The sequence below is a fragment of the Cuculus canorus genome, chromosome 3, assembly GCF_017976375.1.
Source record: "Cuculus canorus isolate bCucCan1 chromosome 3, bCucCan1.pri, whole genome shotgun sequence".
In the NCBI taxonomy this organism is placed as follows: Eukaryota; Metazoa; Chordata; class Aves; order Cuculiformes; family Cuculidae; genus Cuculus; species Cuculus canorus.
In genome coordinates this window covers 66,423,055-66,443,128 of record NC_071403.1, presented here as the reverse complement: position 1 = coordinate 66,443,128, position 20,074 = coordinate 66,423,055, and the positions used below count along the sequence as shown (strand labels likewise).

Below are 20,074 nucleotides of genomic sequence, written 5' to 3'. Positions count from 1 at the left end.
GGGCTGGGAGGGAATGCGGAGGGACAGAAGAATGTCAGGTTTGACTTGCTCATAGGCAGCCTTGGTGATGGGCTGCCACCCCTCATCCTGGGTGGTAGCAGAGGGACCCTTCCTCATCCCTCTGATAGCCAAGCCCGTGCTGTCCTGGCTGTATTGAGTGAACGCTGCCCCTGCATCCCAGCCCAGTACTTCATGCATCCCTGCGACCTCCACCTCTCTTTGTTCCCATTCCAGCTGGCCGGGCCGAGTACAGTGAAGGAATGGGCACCTCGTGAGAATGAGCAGCAGCTCCTGGCAGGGCCGTCTGGGATGTGTGCTTAGCGGGAGAGGTGAGCACAGCGTGTGTGCCGTGCCTGGGGTACGGGAATGGGCAGACTCCAACACCAACCCCCAGAACATCTCATTCCAAGCACATGCAGCTGCCCAGAGGCACCGGTGTGTGCCTGGCCCTGCACTCACACGTGCTCTCTCCCTCCCAGGTGTGCAGTAGGAGCGCTGTGATCCAGCAAGATGATGCTGTGCCTGTGCCGTGATCCGGCCCCGGGTGTGGATGAGGGCAGGATGGGCTGCAGCAGGGAGGGCTGTGCCTTCCCCCAGCCTCACCACCCCTCTTGGGATTAAGCCTCCAGGTTCCAGTGCTGCTCAGGGGCACCAGGCAGCCCCCACCCTGCAGGTTCTGTGGGCCCGGCCACGCTCCCCGTTGCTCCCTGAGCTGCGAGGTACTGGCTGGTGCAGTGACGGCTCCATTGAGCCTTTTTCCACAGCAGTGGAGCAGGCAGAGGTGCTGGCCTGGGGCTGGGTGGCCCGGCTGCAGAGCTCGCCGTGCCCACACTTGGGCAAGGCAGGGAGAGGAAGGGTAAGAACCCCTGGGTTGTGAGCCTGCAGTTTCCCTGAGTAAATAAACTTTTCATTTGCACAGTTGGCTGCTGTAAGCCGCTCCCCAGGGTGGATCCCTGCTGGGAACAGGGACAGAAGGACAGTGCCCGTGCTTCCGTCTCCACTGTCCAGTGGGAGGTGTCCCTGCCCAGGGCAGGGGGGTTGGAACTGAATCATCTTTAAGGTCCCTTCCACCCCAAAGCATTCGGTGATTCCATTCTTGCTCCCACCAGAGCAGACACAGTCGCAGTGTGATGGTCACCCAGCAGGGTGCAAGGTGCATCTTTAGCATCACTGCGTTGAGGCTGAGAGACGTGGATAGGGTTGTGGTCCTGTGTTCTGGGACTCCACGTCCCTTGACGAGCAGATTTACATCAGGGCTGAGACAACCTTTATTGGGGGTGGAAGTGGAGGGTGCTGACAAACAGGACTGATTGCTGCCGTGGTCCCACTCACTGGAAAGAGAAGCTGGTGCTTGGGAGGCCCCCACACCACTGGCCGAGGAACTTGAGCACATCCTGGCAGGCAGGGCTGTGGGATGTCTGTGGAATGAGAGAGGCCTTGGCAGCAGTGAGGGGCACCTCGGGGATGGCAAAGCCACACGGGCAGGGCTGGGTCTGCCCTAGCACTGTCAGGGAGGTTAATCCCTGCCCAGCAGCACGCAGGGAGGGTGCCCGAACTTCCCTGGTTCAGCCTCCACCCAGCGTGACAAGGTGTTACTGCAGCACAAGGGGCCGAACAGCCCAGAGCCTGTCTCCCTGCCCCATGGGGTGTCTGGCTTACCTTGACAGCCATCAGGAACTTGTTCCACGTGTCCTTGTTGGCTTCTCGGCCCGGCCGCTCGAATTCGATCTTGTTGCGTAGCACAGGGTACCCTGGCCAGACAGTGACACCCTCAGAACTGAGCTGAGCCCCATGGCAGACCTCTGCCCTGTCACCCCTTCCCTCTGCTGTGGCCACGGCTGCTCCCGCTGGCGCTGCAGGGAATGATGCCGGACCAGTGCCGCCTCAGGCTTCCAGAGTGAGGGAAGGGCTGCCCACAGTGTGAGGATCGAAGGAAAAGGAAGGCCTGTCTCTCTGTCAAGGACACTCTAGGATGTCCCAAGGCTACCCTGCTCCTGACGTCTGGAGCCCCATTGTCCATCCCTGCTGCTTTCTACAACACTCACTGCATCCTGCAGTGACATCCCTGCTGTCGGAAGTGTGCAGGGGGGGACAGTGCCTGCCAGAACAGACAGTCTGGGGGACAAAGCAGGGACAGGCATTGCAGGTGCCCGTGTCTCACAGAATCACTAGGTTGGCAAAAACCTCTAGGATCACTGAGTCCAACCATTCCTATCAACCACTAAACCATGTCCCTAAGCACCTTGTCTACCCATCTTTTAAATACCTCCAGGGATGGGGACTCAACCACGTCCCTGGGCACCCTCTGCCAGTACCCCATGACCCTTTCTGTAAAAATTTTTTTTCTGATGTCCAACCTGAACCTCCCCTGGTGAAGCTTCAGGCCATTCCCTCTTGTCCTGTTCCCTGTCACTTGGGAGAAGAGGCCAGCACCCTCCTCTCTACAACCTCCTTTCAGGTAGTTGTACAGTGCAATAATGTCTCCCCGCAGCCTCCTCAAGGCTAAACAACCCCAGTTCCCTCAGCCACTCCTCATAAGACTTGTTCTGCAGCCCCTTCACCAGCTCACAGGCATGGAATCAGGAGTGTGGACCGGTGGAGGTTGGATGGGACGTCTGAGGTCTCCGGTTCAACGCCACCCTGCTCAGGCAGGGCCATAGGTGCTTGCCCAGGACCATGTTTAGATGGCTTCCGACTATCTCCAAGTAGGGAGATGCCACAGCTTCTGTGCCACTGTCCCAGCTCTGTCACCCTCACAGTACAAAATGGGTCCCTCAACCTCCTCCAGGTATTGTCCCACAGCTGCCAGTCTCCCTGCTCCTCCTGCAGCACAGCCCGAGCTCCCTCCCAGCCTCCTGCAACCCATTCCCTCTCCCTCCCTGCAGCTTACCTGTGAGCACACAGGGCAGGGAGCGCACACCTGTGCTTGCTGCCACCAGGGAGGCTTCGTAGGTGTCACGCTCATCCCGCGGCAGCACCTGCTCCAACCGCTGGTCCAGGGACATGGTGAGCACCCAGTCCCGGACCTCCTCCCGCTTCTCCTCCTGCAGGGCAGAGGCCAGGGCATCGCCTGATGCTGCAGCTTCCCTGTGCTGCCCAGGTGCCGCTCTGCAGCACGAGGGAGCGCACTGGGGAGAGCAGGACACACGCACATGCAGGAATCATAGAATCTTGGAACAGTTTGACCTGAAAAGGACCTTAAAGCCTATCCAGTTCCAACCCCCTGCCATGGGCAGGGACACCTCCCACTGGATCAGGTCACTCCAAGCCCCATCCAACCTGGCCTTGAACACCTCCAGGGATGGGGCAACTTCTCTGGGCAACCTGAGCCAGGGCCTCCCTGCCCTCACAGGAAAGCATTTCTTCCCAAGATCTCATCTCAATCTCCCCTCTTTCAGCTTCAAACTGTTCCCCCTCATCCTGTCCCGGCACTCCCTGATCAAGAGCCTCTCCTCAGCTTTACTGGAGCCCCTTTCAGTACTGCGAGGCTGCTCTAAGGTCTCCCCAGTCTTCTCTTCTCCAGGCTGAACAACCCCAACAACTGAGGGGATGTCTGTGAGTGTATGTGTGTGTGTGCACAAGCACACGTGTATTGGGAGGAGAGCATGACAACGTGCGTGTGTTCACCTCTGTATGTGCTTGGGCTGCCTGGATTTGTAGCGGGGAGGAGACATGGGGCAGGGGCCAGCACGCAGCCCATCTCCTGCAGTGCCTGCTGTCCCTCCCTCACCGCTGTTTGGCAAGGGCCCTTCCACAGCACCACAGTCCACGGGAACCAAGGGAGGTGGGTGACACTCACAGGCACGTGTTGCTGAGCTGGAAGCGGCACTTCAAAGGGGATGTCCGTCCCCTGGAAATCGGAGTGGTCCAGGGAATCCACGTTCCCTTCTTCAATGGCCTGAGAAAGGAGGAATGGTGGAGCTGTAGGCAAGTCCATCCTCGGCGCTGACAGCACCATCCACATTCCAATGCCCCTCTCTATTGGTGACTGGGCCCTCCTGGGAGGTGGGATTTATGGTATCCTCTGCAGCGCTAGCAGATGGAAGATGCCAGAAGCCCTGTACTACTCAAATTTGTCAGGTGGCCTCACAGAAGAGAAAGATGGAATGGGGAACTGCTTTTTGCCCAGCAGCTGCTGACAGCAGTTGGAAGGCTAGTAGAGTCGAGTCTATCAGCTTCCTAGGTCTGGTGTGTGGGGCAGCAGCAGATGCAGTGTGATGCACTTGGGCTGCTCCAGTGCCTGGCAGCGAATCCTGCACATCTGAGCCTCAGGAGTGCCCTGTACAGGCCAAGGGTCTGCCCTGACCCTGCCGCCCCCCATCATTTCCCTCCCTCCCACAGATTGTACGCACATCCGAGAGGTCCAGGAAGTAGTTCAGGAAGATGAACGCCATGTTCTCCCAGCTGACTGCCTAAAACAGAGAGGAACCCCACGTGAGACGAAATTGCTCGTCTTCACACCACAACCTTCCTGCCCAAGCAACGGCTGGAAAGGATGCAGTTCTGTTTGTGTCACAACATCCTGCTTGCAGCACAGGTAATGGAGCAGGAGAGGGTACATCCCAGCTCACCATAGAACCACAGAATCATTAAGGTCAGAAAAGCCCTCTAAGCTCATCCAGTCCAACCATCAGTCCAACCCCACTGTGCCGAATAAACCATGTCCCCAAGTGCCACTTCTACATGGTTGTTGAGCCTCTCCAGGGATGGAGACTCCTCCACTGCCCTGGGCAGCCTTTGCCAGTGCTGAACCACTCTTTCAGTGAAGAAATTCTTCCTAATAGTCAAGCTAAACCTCCCCCGGCACAACCATCCCTGAGGAGTGCTTCACAGGCAACGGCTGGGACAACCAGCCTAGGAGCCATAGGCTGCCCCACAATATGGAGTCGGGAGTTATTGTGCAGTGGCATCGGACAATGGGAACATCTACACTTGCCATGTGTCACAACCTGTGGTCTTGGGAGGGAGATGACACTCAGGTGACCCAGGACAGGGCAAAGCAGTTCAGAGCCTTGGGTCTAACAAAGCCGTGCAGCACAACGAGGCCTCAGGTCTGCAGTTCACATGCCCTTGATGGCTTGGGTCTACCCTCCCACTCCCTATTGCCATTCCACGACAACATGTGGAGGCTGGCAAGCTGTTAGAGGAAAAGCCTCCCATGCCCATGCATGGGAGGAAGGGGGTTCAGCTGAGAAGATAAAGTGGAGAATCCCTGAGCCCAGGGTTCTCTGCCTCCTTAGCTGCTCTGGTAGCAGAGAGGTCTTACCTTGGCAGCCATCCCAGCTTCGTAGAAAGCCTTGTCTGCCGGGAGGAGCTTGGTGTGGCGGAGCAAGGAAATGGACAGCTTGGCAGCCACAGTGTCCTGCAGACAGGGACAGGAAAGCCATATCAGTCAGCACAGAAAAAACAGCTGAGAACGGGTGAAGTGGAATGATTTCAAACTGAAAGAGGGGAGATTGAGATGAGATCCTAGGCAGAAATGTTTTCCTGTGAGGGTGGGGAGGCCCTGGCCCAGGTTGCCCAGAGAAGTGGTGTCTGCCCCATCCCTGGAGGCGTTCAAGGCCAGGTTGGATGGGGCTTGGAGCAACCTGATCCAATGGGAGGTGTCCCTGCCCATGGCAGGGGTGAAACCGGATGGGCTTTGAGGTCCCTTCCAATCCAAACTATTCTATGAGTCTATGATCTCAGAAGATCATTCTGCCCCGACTCACAGCAAGGACTCTACACCCACATGGTCCTGACACATAAAAAAGGTTCAACACTGCAGTCCTGACCGTAAGTGCCCTCGCAGTGTGAGCAGTGACTGTGACCCGAGTATGGTGCTCTTCTGCTTTATAAACCTTGCTGGTTTTCCTGGACGCCACACCCAGACTCCCACCACGTGAGTCATGGGACAGCTGCAGCAGGAAGGGATCTCCGGTGATCACCCCATCACTGCTCCATTCAGAGCAGAGTCCACTGTAACAGGCTGGTCAGGAATGTGTCTGGTCATGTTCCGAGTATCTCATGGCACGGAAACTTTCCAGCCTCTCCAAGTAACCTGCTCTGGTTTTCAGATGCACTTGCAGTGAGTTTTTTCTGGTATTCAGTCATGTAAGAATTTTTGAGTGAGGGCAAGAAATTCAAGGGAGATTTCACTTTTATAGAATCACAGAATCATTAAGGTTGGAAAAGAACTCTAAGATGATCCAGTCCATCCTGAGGAGTTAGCCCTATCTGCTTGCCAGAAAGGTTCTCGTCACACCAGAACTGGGAAGGCCACCCCTCCTTCCTGCTCCCAAAACTGGCCACCTCACATCTCAGCATTTCACAACCATGTGGGTCTGTACAGGTTCCCAAGATACCAGACTTGGCTCTTTCTGTCCAACACGTCTCTGGACCCCAACATCCACCCACGCAGCCTTGGGAAGCCTCGGTCTGCCCACCTCGCTACAACCTCCTTTCAGGGAGCTGTAGACAGTGATAAGGTCTCCCCTCAGCCTCCTTTTCTCAGGGTAAGCAATCCCAGGTCCCTCAGCTGCTCCTTGTAAAACTTGTTCTCCACCCCCTTCCCCAGCTCTGCTGCCCTGCATCCAGCAGTGACTCTGCTGTCTGTCGTGGCCCAGAACAAACCCCAGTGACTCAGAAATCCTCGCAGTGCCTTGTGAGAGCCAGTACCCAGGCCCACGAGCTTCCAAAGCCCCACAGAAGGCCTAGCAGACAGGTCCAGGATCCACCCAAGCTCCATGTGATCCCTCATGCTCCCAAAGCCCTGCACAAAGCCAATCTGTTCTCAGGATCACATGTGAAGTCCAGCAGCTCTCATGGCCCAAGACAGATGAAGAGGAAGCAACGCCTCTTCCAGGAAGACCAGATTTTTGCATGATCCCTACATTTCTGCTGGTGCTTCTGCTCTCACAAGTCATGCCAAGTACATGGATCAGCTTCCCACTGGTGTACGTTTCAGCCTCAGTGTCTGGGGGCAGGTCCCACTATAAGGAGCCAGGGAAGACTGTCTCCAGTTCTACCTGCTTGTGATCTACCTCCCAGATCACAACAGTCCCATTCTCACATATCCATGCTGTGTAAACGATCCATGAATTGGAATTAGTGAACTATGGATAGCCCTGAACCTGCACGTCCCCATGGGATTCCCATGCAGAGTGGTGATAGGCACAGGAAGCTCAAAAGCCATACCAGTTGCTTCACACCCTGAGCAGCGGCACGAGTGGCGTAGTAGTGAGAGATGAGCAGCATTGTTTCAAACTCTTCCTGTGCTGGGGTGTTCGCCTCACTTGACTTCACCAAGTTTTCACACTGAAGAAGAAAGAAGGAGAGTAACTGAGAACATGAGAGCACAAGGGCAGTCTTCATCCAGCTGAATGCAGGGAAAAGTTGAGAAAGAGAAGGATCCCAAATATCCAGGCACATCTGGGGACTAAAAAAGGGCTGGGCCTCAGGTGCTTTGGGCCCTACAGCGCTGAGGGGAGGAAGCTGTTGGAGAAGCCGAGAGCCAACAGCACCACAACAACAGACAGCACTGGGAGCAGTCATGAGTTTGGAGGGAGAAAAGGGGATTTGTGGCTCTTGTTTGGGCTAGAGGTTTAGGATCATGTAATGGTTTGGGTTGGAAGGGACGTTAAAGCCCATCCAGTTCCAAGCCTCTGCCATGGGCAGGGACACCTGCCACTGGATCAGGTTGTTCAAAACTGAAAGGGTTTTCAGGCACTGGCAGAGGCTGCCCAGGGAAGTGGTTGAGTCCCCGTCCCTGGAGGTGTTTAAAAGACAGGTGGACGAGCTACTCAGGGACACGGTTTAGTAGGGGACAGATATGGTTGGACTTGATGATCTCAAAGGTCTTTTCCAGCCAAACAATTCTATGATTCTATGAATATTCACCCTTTTCATCTTTACAGCTCTGTGCCTTCAAACTTGGGGGTACAAGAGGCTGCCCAGTCTGGTCCCATTGACACCGACAAGAAGGCAGTTTTCAGTAACTGCAGTGACCAAGTGTGTCTTCTGTAGCTGGTGGGTGTGAATGGTGCTCAGCTGCTTCACTGCTGCTCCTCCAGGGATGGGGGCAGTGTCAAAGAAACATTCCAGAGCTGTGCAGGGTGAAAACTGACTGAAGCAGACCTGGTAGCCACCTGGGTGCTACTGCTGTTACAGGGCTTTAAATTTCACGAAGAAGGAGAATTTCACATGCTCATAGCACCGTTACCACTTGAGAGATTTCATAGAATCATAGAATGGTTTGAGTTGGAAGTGACCTCAAAGCCCATCCAGTTCCATACCCGCTGCCATGGGCAGAGACACTCCCACTGGATCAGGTTGCTCAAAACCCCATCCAACCTGGCCTTTAACACCTCCAGAGATGAAGCAGCCACCACTTCTCTGGGCAACGTGGGCCAGGGCCTCCCCCACCTCATAGGAAAACATTTCTTCCTAGGATCTCATCTCAATCTCCCCTCTTTCAGCTTCAAACTGTTCCCCCTTGTTCTACCTCCATACCCCCTGATCAAGAGCCCTTCCCAGCTTCCCTGGAGCCCCTTTCAGTACTAGAAGGCTACTCTAAGGTCTCTCCAGAGCCTTCTCTAGTCTAAACAAGCCTATTTGCAGGACAGAAATAGAGAAGGCAATCACAGGCGCTGGCTGAAATATTCTGGGACAGGGAAGGAGGATCAGAAGGCTCTAAGCTCATTCCCCAGGCTCAGTAATTCTGCGCTTTCCCCACATCCTTGCCCCAGTCAGGCTGCCCAATGGTGTGGGACGAAAAGCGGGCACTGCTACCTGTGATAGGCTCCCAGGTAGCAGTGACATGGTGAGATCTACAAGTGCCAGTGTCCAGACTCACTTCTGTGATAGGATCATCCCCTCCCTTGATGCCTCTTGCCCAGCCATGTCCATTTCACAATACCCTGTTCTGCTTTCTGCATTGTGGACGCTTCCTCACTTCCCCTCAGCTGTGTTCTACAAATACCGTCCACGCTACCCGGCCAGGGACTGGTTCCTCTTCCTCCCCTGATGGTGGGAGCCACCAGGGCATTGGATTTTAACCAGCAGTGGTGGCCAGGGACTGCACTCACCAGATGGAAGAGAACGTTGCGCAGGTTGGCCCAGCTGGAGTAAGCCTCAGCACAGTTCATGCCAGACGCACTCACCATCTCCACAAAGAGACGCTTGTAAATGTTGAAATTCTGCAACAGAAAGGAGAGAAATCTTGAGGGAACCAGATGGGGAATCAGGAAAAGTCTGGAGCTCTACTGCTGCCAAGGTTGGGGGAATGAGGCTCCAGGTGCAGCACTGCTGCCGCTCAGTGCTACAGGACAAAGCAGGGAATGGGAAGGAACATTTCCCGCACCCAGTGCTCTCTGGGAGGCAAACATGGTCCCTTTCATTCTGGTCTTGGTGGTAAACGGGTTCAAAAGCAAACACAAATATTTAGCTCCCCCCTGCTCCTTCCCTGTGGAGAGCATGCCAGGAGATTGCCGTTAGCCCTCCAGCTGCGGAGTCTCTGGAAGAATCCACAGCGGGGTCGAGGTGGCTTGGACATGCAGAACACCCAGCAATCCTCGTTCTAGATTGGACTCCTGACTCACACAGCAGATCACAGCACACTGGCAGCTCCCCCTGCGATGTCATTACCTGTGGGTTGGCAGGCGCTCCGTGGTGGACATAGAGGTTCAGGGCTTTGTCCCAGCTGCCCTCCCGGATGAGGTGGGTCGCGTACAGAGCTACATATTTGTGCAAGACTTTATAGTTCTGGAGAAGGCACACAGAAAGCAGTAGCATGAGATTCGTGAACTGAACACTCGTCTCTCGGTTGGTATGGTTCCAGATGCCTGTGCACCCCCAGGCACCCGAGTCCCAGTGGGTGAGAGCAGGTAGAATCATAGAATCACAGAATCACGGAATGGCTAGACTGATGTTGGGACTGGAGGAGCTTAGAAGTCTTTTGCAACCGCAATGATTCCATGATTCTATGATTAAAATGAGCGATCCTCTCAAAAAAATGAGCACTGGAAACAAGGAAACGAGCACTGAGCACAAGGAAACAAGCACAAGAGACCAGTGCCCCAGTGATATGTCAGAAACCTGAACTCCCAGATGTGGATGCTGGTGAAACTGTAGGAAGAAGACGGTTTTGGATGATTAAGTCTGGGATATGGCCTGTTCTGATAGAAGTAACTTTTTTTGCTGTATAATCACAGCAGAACAGCTCAGTCAGAAGTCCTGAAGTTCCACACTGGTTATGGAGTGAGGCTGCGCTGATGCTCTCACAGAGACACAAACAGAGTAACAGCTTCTTGGACTGCGTGTGGTAGTGCTGTGCCTGGCTGACAGCAGAACTGATTAATCCTCTACCATTAAACTGAGAGGGAAGTTGTTCTTTATGGAAAAAGATCAACACTGGCACCTCCTGATAATTAGAACATCAGCACAGAAGCCTCTGAGATAAACGACTACAACAGAGATCACTTGCATCACCAGAAAAGAAATCAAGTTCACTGTGGCAGAGCCTGAACTCGGGTTACTGGTTACTGCATTAGAAATGAAGCTGGAAAACCACAGTCCAACACATCCCAGTGCTCGCCCAGGCTGCCAGAGCCTGCCTGAGGGTCACCTGGAAGCAAAACCACAGCCCAACACATTCCCAGTGCCTCCCCAGGCTGTTGGAGCCTGCCTGAGGATGAGCTGCGATGTCTCCACTCCTTGCAGAGTCCATGGCCAGGGCTGCCCTGTCATTCGCTTTGAAGCGATGCCTCACATCAAAGAATTAACCCCTGCCCTTAGTTTAGCTCCTCTATCAATAACGATTGAAACAATAACAAATTAACCAGCACTGAATAGAAACAAGACAGATCCTGGGAATCTAGAGCTTCCTTCTCCTGTTACTGCCTCGAAATAACACTGTAAATAACACTTTCATTTTGCTTTGTTCCATTTTTATTGCACCGCTGAGGAAATTTTAGGTCAGTAAAAACGCAGAAAAAATCAAATTTGCTTTCACAACAAGGAAGACTCATTTCTACTGACACCAGGCCTCTAAATAACATGTAGGAAGAGGGCTTTCTTCTCCAAGTCTGTTTCCATGGTACCAATTACTTCCAGCCCAAACAACTCATTCAGCTTTTTCCATTGCTCCACTAATCAACAATGCAAACCTAATCTGCTTCTGGGTTCTAGCACTTCCCTGACTGGCCAGGACGAGGACAGGGGAGAGATGCTTTCAGACCAGTGCCAGTGGACCCTGTGCTTCCCACAAACACTTTGCCCTCCCTGCTTATTCCTGCTGCCGGGATCCAGGACCCCATGTCCGCATCCCGAGTGCTCACACAGGCACTCACCTGCTTGGCTGCCACCTCCAGGCACTTCTCCCATTGCTCCTGCTCAGCGTACAAATCCAACGCGGCCATGACATCTACTCCCACCAGCTGGGGATGGAAACAACCACAAATTCACTGTGCAGGCAAGGTTTCCTGCCAGCGTCAATCACAGAATGGTTTGGGTTGGAAGGGACCTCAAAGCCCATCCAGTTCCAACCCCCTGCCATGGGCAGGGACACCTCCCACTCGAACAGGTTGCCCAAGGCTCATCCAACCTGGCCTTGGACACCTCCAGGGATGGGGCAGCCACTTCTCTGGGCAACATGGACCAGGGCCTCAGCACCCTCACAGGAAACCATTTCTTCCTAAGATCTCATTTCAATCTCCTCTCTTTCAGCTGAAAAAACATTTCCCTTCATCCTATCCCCACTCTCCCTGACCAAAAGCCCCTCCCCAGCTTTCTTGGAGCCCCTTTCCGTACTGGAAGGCTGCTCTAAGGTCTCCCTGGAGCCTTCTCTTCTCCATGCTGAGCAACCCCAACTTTCTCAGCCTGTCCTCCCAACATTGCTTCCCAGTCTGTGAGACATCCCAGACACGTACTGAATCCACCTTTCCTTGGTTCTTTAAATACTCCTTATAACGCTGGTCCACGTACTCCTCTGACCTGCCAAGAAGAGAGAATCTTAACAAGCAATAAGACTAACAGTATCGTGTGTCAGCACAGAGGGAGGGTTCCTCATTGTCCGCTTTGGGAAGAAGAGGGCTCACGGCTCTGCCATGTCTTTCTGTGCTGGGAGCACAGGCCGAGGAGAAAGGAAGGGTCCAGGCAGCAATTTTGTAACATAACGACTGAGGAGAGAAAGGGATCACAGGACTTGCAGAAGGAAATGCATGCATGGGATTATGGGAAGGGAAGGAAAGATGGGGATAGGGATGGGAAAAAAAGGGGATTTGTGGCAGGAAAGTGCCAGGATGCTAAATGGCTTGGGAGGGTGGCTGTGGAGAATGTGTCCTGTCGAGCATGCGAAGGTGGCTGTGGGGAGAATCCTGAGAATCCTGGGGGAAGCCAGACAGAACAGGACAAGAGATCATCTGAGGGCAGTAGAGGGAGGAGTACCATTGAGGAAGTTCAAGGCGTACCTGGGGTCCAACTCCTTGGCTATGCGCTTGGCTTTGCTCCACTCCTCCCCTTCGATGAGGGCATCGATAGCTTCTTGGATGAGGTCCAAGTTGAGGTAGAGTTCAGCTGCCTGCAAGGACAGAGACAATTCCATGTGAGATGAAACCCCTCAGGACCCTGCAGCACAGGCTGGAGCTGGTGCTCTTGGAAGCGACCAGCACACAGCAACAACAGAAAGTCTTTTCCCAAAGGGTAACACCCCCCTTCTCTGCTTCCAGCCTCCTCCTAAGGCTGGGTCCTCTCAGACTGTTCCAGGACTTGATCCCTTCCCTCTTTCCTCATCCTCGAAGATCCCATGCTATCTAACTCTGGATAGGTCCATCCACCCATTGCCCCGGGATGTGACCTGGCCTCCCTCTCTCTTTCTATATCACTGTTCCTTCAGCAGCCTGGGGGCAGGTGCCAGCCCTCACCGCACTGCATTTCTTCATGGCCACTAGCTGAGGAGCCACGGTCCGCGTCACCTCCACGCTCTGCGACTGACCCAGGAATTTAATGGCCAGTTCGGCAGCCTGTGAAGAGAAATTGTCAGCAGGACAAGTGATAAAAACTGTTTGAGAGGGGGATGAAGGTTGGAAGAGCTCAGCTCCAGCTAAAAGACCAAGAGTCAGAAGTGCGTGAGCTACAGGGAAAGGGGAGAAGAAGTGACAGCCACTTTGGCAGTTCAGAGAAGCAAAGCTCAACTACATTTGTACACGGGAGAATATTAGACAAGGATATAATCATTGCCAAAGCTGGCACAAGCCCACAGGTATGAGTGAAAAGTACAAACAAGAACACAACCCAATGGCTGGTGGACACACAGCATTAGAAGAAGAAAAGGTGCTCACCCAGCCAAGGGCTAAGTCATAAAGTCATAGAATGGTTTGAGTTGGAAAGGACTTTAAAGATCGTCTAATTCCACACTCCCAGCCATGGGCAGGGACACCTCCCGCTGGATCGGGCTGCTCAAGGCCCCATCCAACCTGGCCTTGAACACGTCCAGGGATGGGGCATCCACAACTTCCTGGGCAATTTGTGCCAGTGCCTCCCCACCCTCATTGTGAAGAAAAAAGTGCCGCTTTTCAGCGCAGGTTGCTGTGGACTCAAAGCGAGCACCACGCTGCTGGAAGCGGTGCCAGACTGAGGATGTCAGTGCAGTGTAGATAAGCTCATAGCCTGTCACGGCTCAACAGAATGGCCATGAAGGCTGCCAGACCCTGCAGTCACTGGAGCCTTCGGATCCTCTCTTGTGCCCTGCAGTGACTGAGATATCTCTGGGATGCGCCGCAGGTCGTGGGCGACCTCTCACACAGCAGAGCAGATGGAAGGAGTCACAGCCCCTGACTGTACCTTCAGTAAGCACTTCTCCATCAGGACACTGTTGCTGGGGTCCCGCACCTTCAGGTAGCAGTCCACTGCCCTGGCATACTCCCCTGCCTGCTCCCACTCTCGCGCCTGCTCCAGCAGCCCTTCTGTTCCTCTGTGGGGAGGAAGGCAGGCTGTGAGCATGGGGACGCTGCCAGAGATGCTGCAGACAGCACACAGAGCATGGGCAGGGAGGAGCAGAGCAGGGGGAAACCAGGGACCTCAGGAGGGGCTGAGCAGTGTCCACAACGAGCACTATGGAGGGAATGGATTAAGGATCCTGGGAGATGCACTGGCACTAGAGGAGACCTTGGAGATCTGTAAGTGGCAAGAAGACATCTAGGAGACCTTGGATGGCAAGAATAAGCTTGGAGCCTCCCAAAGCAGAGAGGAAGGATGTTAGGAAACGTATACAGAAAGAAGCCCAAGGTCCTCAAGAAGGAAACAACTGGATGTGAGGGATCCCATCAGGCTCTCGCTGCAAGGCATCAGCACGACAGCCTTGGGGAAAAGCTACCTGTCAGCTCCCGGCAGCCTGGCCACAACATTCCTCACCTGGAGCCCTTCTTGGCAGCTTCCCTGCCACACTCCTCCTGTAACTCTTCCAGCTGTCTGGGCACATATTCCTTGCAGATCCGCAGGGCCTCGCTCCACATTCCAGACTCCTGCACAAGCGCAATTGAAAGGAGACATTTTCACCAATTCACCGGGATTCCCCACACTCCTGGCATCACATAACGCATCAGGCCTCTTGTGCCATCTTGCCAGATGATCTACTAGAAGGAACAGCCACAGCAGCACCATCCAATTCTTTCCTCCCCAAAACAGCACCTATACCTCGCCACTCACCCAATCATAGAATGCTTTGGGTTGGAAGGCGCCTTTACATGTCATCCAGCTCTAAAACCTCTGCCATGGGCAGGGAGACCTACCTCCCACTGTATCAAGTTGCTCAAAACCCCATCCAATCTGGGCTTGAACACCTCCAGGGATGCAGCAGCCCCTACTTCTCATGTCACCTTGGGCCAGGGCCTCCCCACCCTCACAGGAAAACATTTCTTCCTAAGATCTCATCTCAATTTCCCCTCTTTCAGCTGAAAACCATTCCCCCTCATCCTGTACCTGCACTCCTTGATCAAGAGCCCCTCCCCAGCTTTCCTGGAGCCCCTTTCAGCACTGGGAGGCTGCTTGAAGGTCTCCCTGGAGCCTTCTCCAGGCTGAACAACCCCAACTCTCTCAGACTGTCCTCATAGCAGAGGTGCTCCAACCCTTGGATCATCTCTGTGGCCTCCTCTGGACCCGCTCCAACAGATCCATGCCCTTCCTGTGCTGAGGACTCCAGAACTGGATGCAGGGCTCCAGGAGGGGTCTCACCAGAGCGGAGCAGAAAGGCAGAATCCCCTCCCTTGACCTGTTGACCCAAGCTGCTTCAGGGGAAAGCGCTCGTCCATCCCAGGTACCTCTGTAGAACAGACACTTACAGTCTCCAAGTGCACCCACTCATGATGCCCTGAGGACCACCCATATCCTGGCAGGATGTTTCCTCCCAGAGCTGTGAGAGAGCTAAGCTGCACTCTACCAGTTCAGTCTCCCACGAGCAGGCCAGAATTAAGTTCTACTTGGAACCACCTGAACAAATGGTTTCTCTTCAGCTACTGAGCTGACAGGGAGAGCTGGGAGATGGATTTCACTCCTTTTCCATCCAAACCAGGTTTCTGTCCAGCGAGGATGGCAGTGATGCTGCTACAGAGTGCATTCACCTTGTAGTACTTTATGGCCAGCTCAGGTCTCTGTGCTCGCAGGAGGAAGGCCTCTGCTTTCTGGAATTCTCTCTGCTCAAAGGCAACGCGTGCCTGTCCCACCAGCACATATGCCACGCTGTCTGGATCATGAGCCTCGGCCACGCGCTGTGCAGCATCCCAGTTCTGGTTATACAGAAACCTAAAGAAGCCAACACAAGATGTAACAAAAGGGATGTCAAGGAGCAGACCAGAGCTGGAGAAGCAACCAGACTGGCATGGGGAGAGGAGATGTAGCAGGACAGGATGGAGAAGGATACACACATCAGCACTGCCTCCTTGGGCTTCCCAGCTTTAACGAATTCTGCTGCAGCCTCTTCAAATTTGCCCTAGGAAAGAGGAAGGAATTTGCTTGCATACCTTCCTGCCTGGATACCATCGCATGACCTCCTCTATTACCATGAGACAGAGAGGGTTTATGACACACAGATGTTTGGAAGCTTCGGCTGCAATCATGGAGCCTTTTGGGTGAGCGGTGACTGCACCCATAACAGCGTGTGCTGCAGCGCTTAGGGCAACTGCTCGACTGCATGAGCGACCAGAGAACTCCCACCTATTCCAGGGGCAACATTACCTCATCTTCCAGGTACATGGCATATTTTAAGTGGATCTCTGGCATCTTCTGCTTCATGGAGAGGCGGGCCAATTCAAAAGCAAATTCAAACACCCTGCAACAAAAGAGAAAACTGTGAGAGCAGGAGTATGTGCTGAGCAGGAAGGACATTGTGAAGAGCACAGGACACTGGGAGAGGAGAGCGGGGAATACAGAGGGTCACAAGTGAATGAGCACTGCCCATTCCTCCTGCTCTTGCTTGGAGAACAGAGGCTTTTAGAGCCTCCGCTAAGGCGATTCAGCTCCTTCACACTTGCTGTTAGTGCCAGGGGCCCTTGTTTCAATACCAAGGGGACGTCAAAAGACTCCCCTGAGCTCAGCAATGTGGGAAAGCCAGGGAGAGCAGCAGGGAATGGTAGTGCAGTTGAAAGATAGGGGGCCAAAACTCTTCTGGCAGGCAGTTATTTAGGGTGACAAGAGGAATTCTAAGGTGACAGGGCAAACCACTTCTGCCTGGCCAGCTCTGACTTGGCATTTGACAGACTAATGGGTCAAGTTGTGCTAGGGGAGGTTCAGATTAGGCATTAGGAAAGGCTTCTTCACTGATAAGGTTATTGGGCACTAGAACAGGCTGCCTAGGGAGGTGGTGGAGCCACCATCCCTGGAGGTATTTAAAAGATGTGTAGATGAAGTGCTTAGGGATATGATTTAGTAGTGGACAGGTGCAGTTGGATTCAAGGATCGCAAAGGTCTCTTCCAACCTAGCAATTCTATGCTCGGAAGCAGGTTGTGTCAAGGAAGCAGAATGCCTGTATGAGGATGTGTGGGTGGGAAGACATGCCCTATCCCAGTCCTGCAGCTATCCTGTGCACAGTTACCTTGAGGGACCCTTTTTTCCTCAGGTCAGGCAGATGGGAGAGAAGCACTGGGTGGATGGACCTGCTCACCTGCTGTCCACTGCATGGTCAATGGCCATCTCCAGAAGCCCAAATTTACTGAGGAGTCTCACGGCTGCCTCTCCACCCAGGCTCTTTGCCCACATGTAGGCTACATGCTTGTAGGCGTCTGCTTCACCGTGTGCCTTGGCCACCTATCCCAAGCAAAGGAAGTGTGTGAACCCAATGAATCCATTTCATCATCATAAAGAAGCACCAAACCCAACCATTCTCTCCTGGGGAACCCTTCTGTAGCCACCACTGGACTGGGGAGGGTCACCAAAGCTTACATGGCAGAGCAGAAAAGAGGCTGCTGCCTCCCCATTGCAGCCCATGCTGCTGCCAGGCAGAGGCGCAGTGCTGTGGTGGGACTGCTACAGAGCAGAGCCTAGAGGAAGGCAGTGAATAGAGACAGGGTGGTTCCCACCAGGATCTCGCACCCAAAGACTGATCCCCACATAGCTGGGATAGCTGTGAAGCAACTATTACCCTGTACGCTTCTTCCCACATATCATTCACTCTGTACATGTTTACTGTGGCCTTCCAGTCCTTCGCTTCTAGGTAGTGGTACTCAGCCTCCTGTAAGCGCCCCTCTGCCTCTAGCTCCTGCAATCAGAGGCAATGAGTCAGCGACGCTCTTGTCCCCACTTGGTTGAGTTGATCCACTGCTGTGAGATGCCCTCACCTTGCCCAGATGCAGGTGGGTGTTGCTGAGTATGTCCTTGTGATACTTGGCTACTAGGGAAACCATCTCATCGTACATCTTGCACTTCTTGTACATGGTGATGGCCAAATCAGGTTCATTCACCGTGATGTACAGCCTGGGAAAACAAGCACACTCAGATGGCTCAGCCGAGGACATGACCAGCTCCAGCAGCCTCACTGCAACCCACCCAGCCGGAGTCAGGTCCTGGCTACGCTACCCAATGACAGGGCTGGTGTGGGCTGTAAGTCTCAGCGCTGCTTAGACAGAGCCCTTCTGTTACGCCACCATCAGCTGCAGCAGGGCAAAGATATTCCCTCCATATCACTTGTCAACAGGAAAGCTTGGGAGGGGCTCCTGATCAGGGAGTGCAGGGATAGGACAAGGGGGAGTGGTTTTAAGCTGACAGTGGGGAGATTGAGATGAGATCTTAGGAAGAAATGTTTTCCTGTGACGGTGGAGAGGCCCTGGCCCAGGTTCAAGGCAGCACTCTGCAGAGTGGAGAAGCCCTGTTGTATTCCCTCTGCTTCTCACCTGGACCTCCTTTGCCCTGGTGGACAGACACACTACCACGACACCTCTTCCTACAAACTGACAGAGAGGAGAACTTCTGAACTTCCCAAACCCTAGTCCCCAACTCTACTTCCACCCCAGGAAAACGCTCCTCCTCACTATAGCCGTGTTGTCAGGGCTCAGTCTTGGAACAAGGAAGATGCTCACCTCTCTGCTTCTTTGTACTTGCCCTCCTTCTCCATCTCTTGGGCCTGGGTTATATAGAGCACAGACACTTCTTCCTGACTCATACACTTGACTGCCAGCTGCCAAAAGGAACACACAGGAAGAAATTGCAGCACAGTGCACAGCGACTTCTTGATACACAGTAGTGAAGGAGAAGGGGAAAAAACATCTCCTTCCCATCACAAACAGGTTTATACACCATATGCCCTGCAGAGAACAGGCAGTCATTTGTCACTGTGATCAAAGTGCAAAAGACCACAGCATTAAAGCACACAGGATCCATTCACCTAAAGGAAAGCTGGGGAGGAGCTCCTGATAGGATGAGGGGGAATAGTTTTAAGCTGAAAGAGGGGAGATTGAGATGAGATCATAGGGAGAAAAGTTTTCCTGTGAGGGTAGGGAGACCCTGGCCCAGGTTGACATGGGAAATCATGGCTGCCCCATCCCTGGAGGTGTTGAAGACCAGGTTGGATGAGGCTTTGAGCACTCTGATCCAGCTGGAGGTGTCCTTTCTCATGACAGGGGGTTGGAACTGGATGGGCTTTGAGGTTCCTTCCCACCCAAACCATTCCATGGTTTTATGACCAGTCCTCTTGGAAAGTGCTACTAGTGACACAGGGGCACCCACACAGGGCTGCTGAGGTAAAGAAGGGCATCGGCAGGATGTGACCACCAGGGACCAAATTCTTGCTGGCTACTGGATGCTCCTACGTGCATCCTTTGGGAAGAGAGCTTGTTGATCCTGTGCTGGTGCACAAGGCACCACCACCTTCTGATGGAAGATATTCCACCAAACAGAGTGGGGTCCCCAGAAGCTTTGGCTTCAAACTCTACCTTGTGAGCCTGCTCCCAGAGCCCAGCCTGTGTGTACATGTCAACGGCATCCTTGGTCCGGTCTCCTTTGATGTACAGCTCCTCTGCAACCTGTAGGGAAATGACCATACTCAGCAGTCCCAAGAGACATACGGAGCAGCAAGGATTGTGGTCCGTGGCCTCACCTGATACTCCTGCAAAGCTGCATAGTGCTGGGCAATCTTGAGGTAATATTTGGCTGCTGTCTGTTTGTCTTGCAGGTCCAAAATGCAGATGGCCTTCTTCCACTGACGAGCTCCCAGGGCTGCCTCGATGGCCTTAACTGAGCACCTAGCATTGAAATCACAACTCTGCACCACCAGCAGCCACCTCCTCCAGCCAAGATAAGCCAGGGAGACAAACGTGGTCTGCTGCTTGATTCCTCTTCCTGGCTTAGAGCAGCCAAAATGATCTGAGTAACTGGCAAAGTTCAGGAGAAAAAATGAAGAACTGGGAGAGCAGGGAAGAGTAATTGGGGATGAAAGACCTTGGGAGACATGCAGGAAGGCACCCATGTGGGTCCAGCAGAGATGGCATATAAGCACCAGGGGCACTGGCAAAGTGGGTTTGAGGGGGCTTACTCAGGCAAAACCTCCTGCAGACTTCAGCAAATCACATCAGCTTCACAGTTTGCCAGGTTATGCTGCCATATAGCTATCGC

General features: G+C 53.7%; 2 protein-coding genes across 5 annotated transcripts in view; one reads left to right on the top strand and one right to left on the bottom strand.

Annotated features, from left to right (window-relative positions):
- KRTCAP3 (keratinocyte associated protein 3) overlaps nt 1-20,068 on the top strand; it is a 22,787-nt gene extending 2,719 nt beyond the window's left edge. The window contains exons 5-6 of one of the 2 annotated variants that reach the window (XM_054061535.1): nt 235-329; nt 19,635-20,068. In XM_054061535.1, coding sequence (XP_053917510.1) covers nt 235-321 — 87 coding nt within the window. In that variant the 3' untranslated portion in view covers nt 322-329; nt 19,635-20,068. Of the gene's footprint in view, nt 1-234; nt 330-479; nt 936-19,634 lie in introns of those variants that run through there. The other variant, XM_054061534.1, reaches the window with a different exon arrangement.
- IFT172 (intraflagellar transport 172) overlaps nt 1,186-20,074 on the bottom strand; it is a 43,923-nt gene continuing 25,034 nt past the window's right edge. For all 3 annotated transcript variants that reach the window (XM_054061530.1, XM_054061531.1, XM_054061532.1), the window contains 24 exons: nt 19,560-19,704; nt 19,396-19,485; nt 18,544-18,641; nt 17,806-17,941; nt 17,610-17,726; nt 17,133-17,275; nt 16,207-16,300; nt 15,897-15,961; nt 15,594-15,774; nt 14,389-14,498; nt 13,819-13,948; nt 12,900-12,998; nt 12,447-12,556; nt 11,907-11,970; nt 11,328-11,414; nt 9,625-9,741; nt 9,066-9,176; nt 7,177-7,296; nt 5,267-5,362; nt 4,353-4,412; nt 3,800-3,898; nt 2,891-3,044; nt 1,660-1,751; nt 1,186-1,418 (listed from right to left, as the gene is read on the bottom strand). In XM_054061530.1, the coding sequence (XP_053917505.1) occupies nt 1,329-1,418; nt 1,660-1,751; nt 2,891-3,044; nt 3,800-3,898; nt 4,353-4,412; nt 5,267-5,362; nt 7,177-7,296; nt 9,066-9,176; nt 9,625-9,741; nt 11,328-11,414; nt 11,907-11,970; nt 12,447-12,556; nt 12,900-12,998; nt 13,819-13,948; nt 14,389-14,498; nt 15,594-15,774; nt 15,897-15,961; nt 16,207-16,300; nt 17,133-17,275; nt 17,610-17,726; nt 17,806-17,941; nt 18,544-18,641; nt 19,396-19,485; nt 19,560-19,704 (2,608 nt within the window). In that variant the 3' untranslated portion in view covers nt 1,186-1,328. The remainder of the gene's footprint in view (nt 1,419-1,659; nt 1,752-2,890; nt 3,045-3,799; nt 3,899-4,352; nt 4,413-5,266; nt 5,363-7,176; nt 7,297-9,065; nt 9,177-9,624; nt 9,742-11,327; nt 11,415-11,906; nt 11,971-12,446; nt 12,557-12,899; nt 12,999-13,818; nt 13,949-14,388; nt 14,499-15,593; nt 15,775-15,896; nt 15,962-16,206; nt 16,301-17,132; nt 17,276-17,609; nt 17,727-17,805; nt 17,942-18,543; nt 18,642-19,395; nt 19,486-19,559; nt 19,705-20,074) is intronic.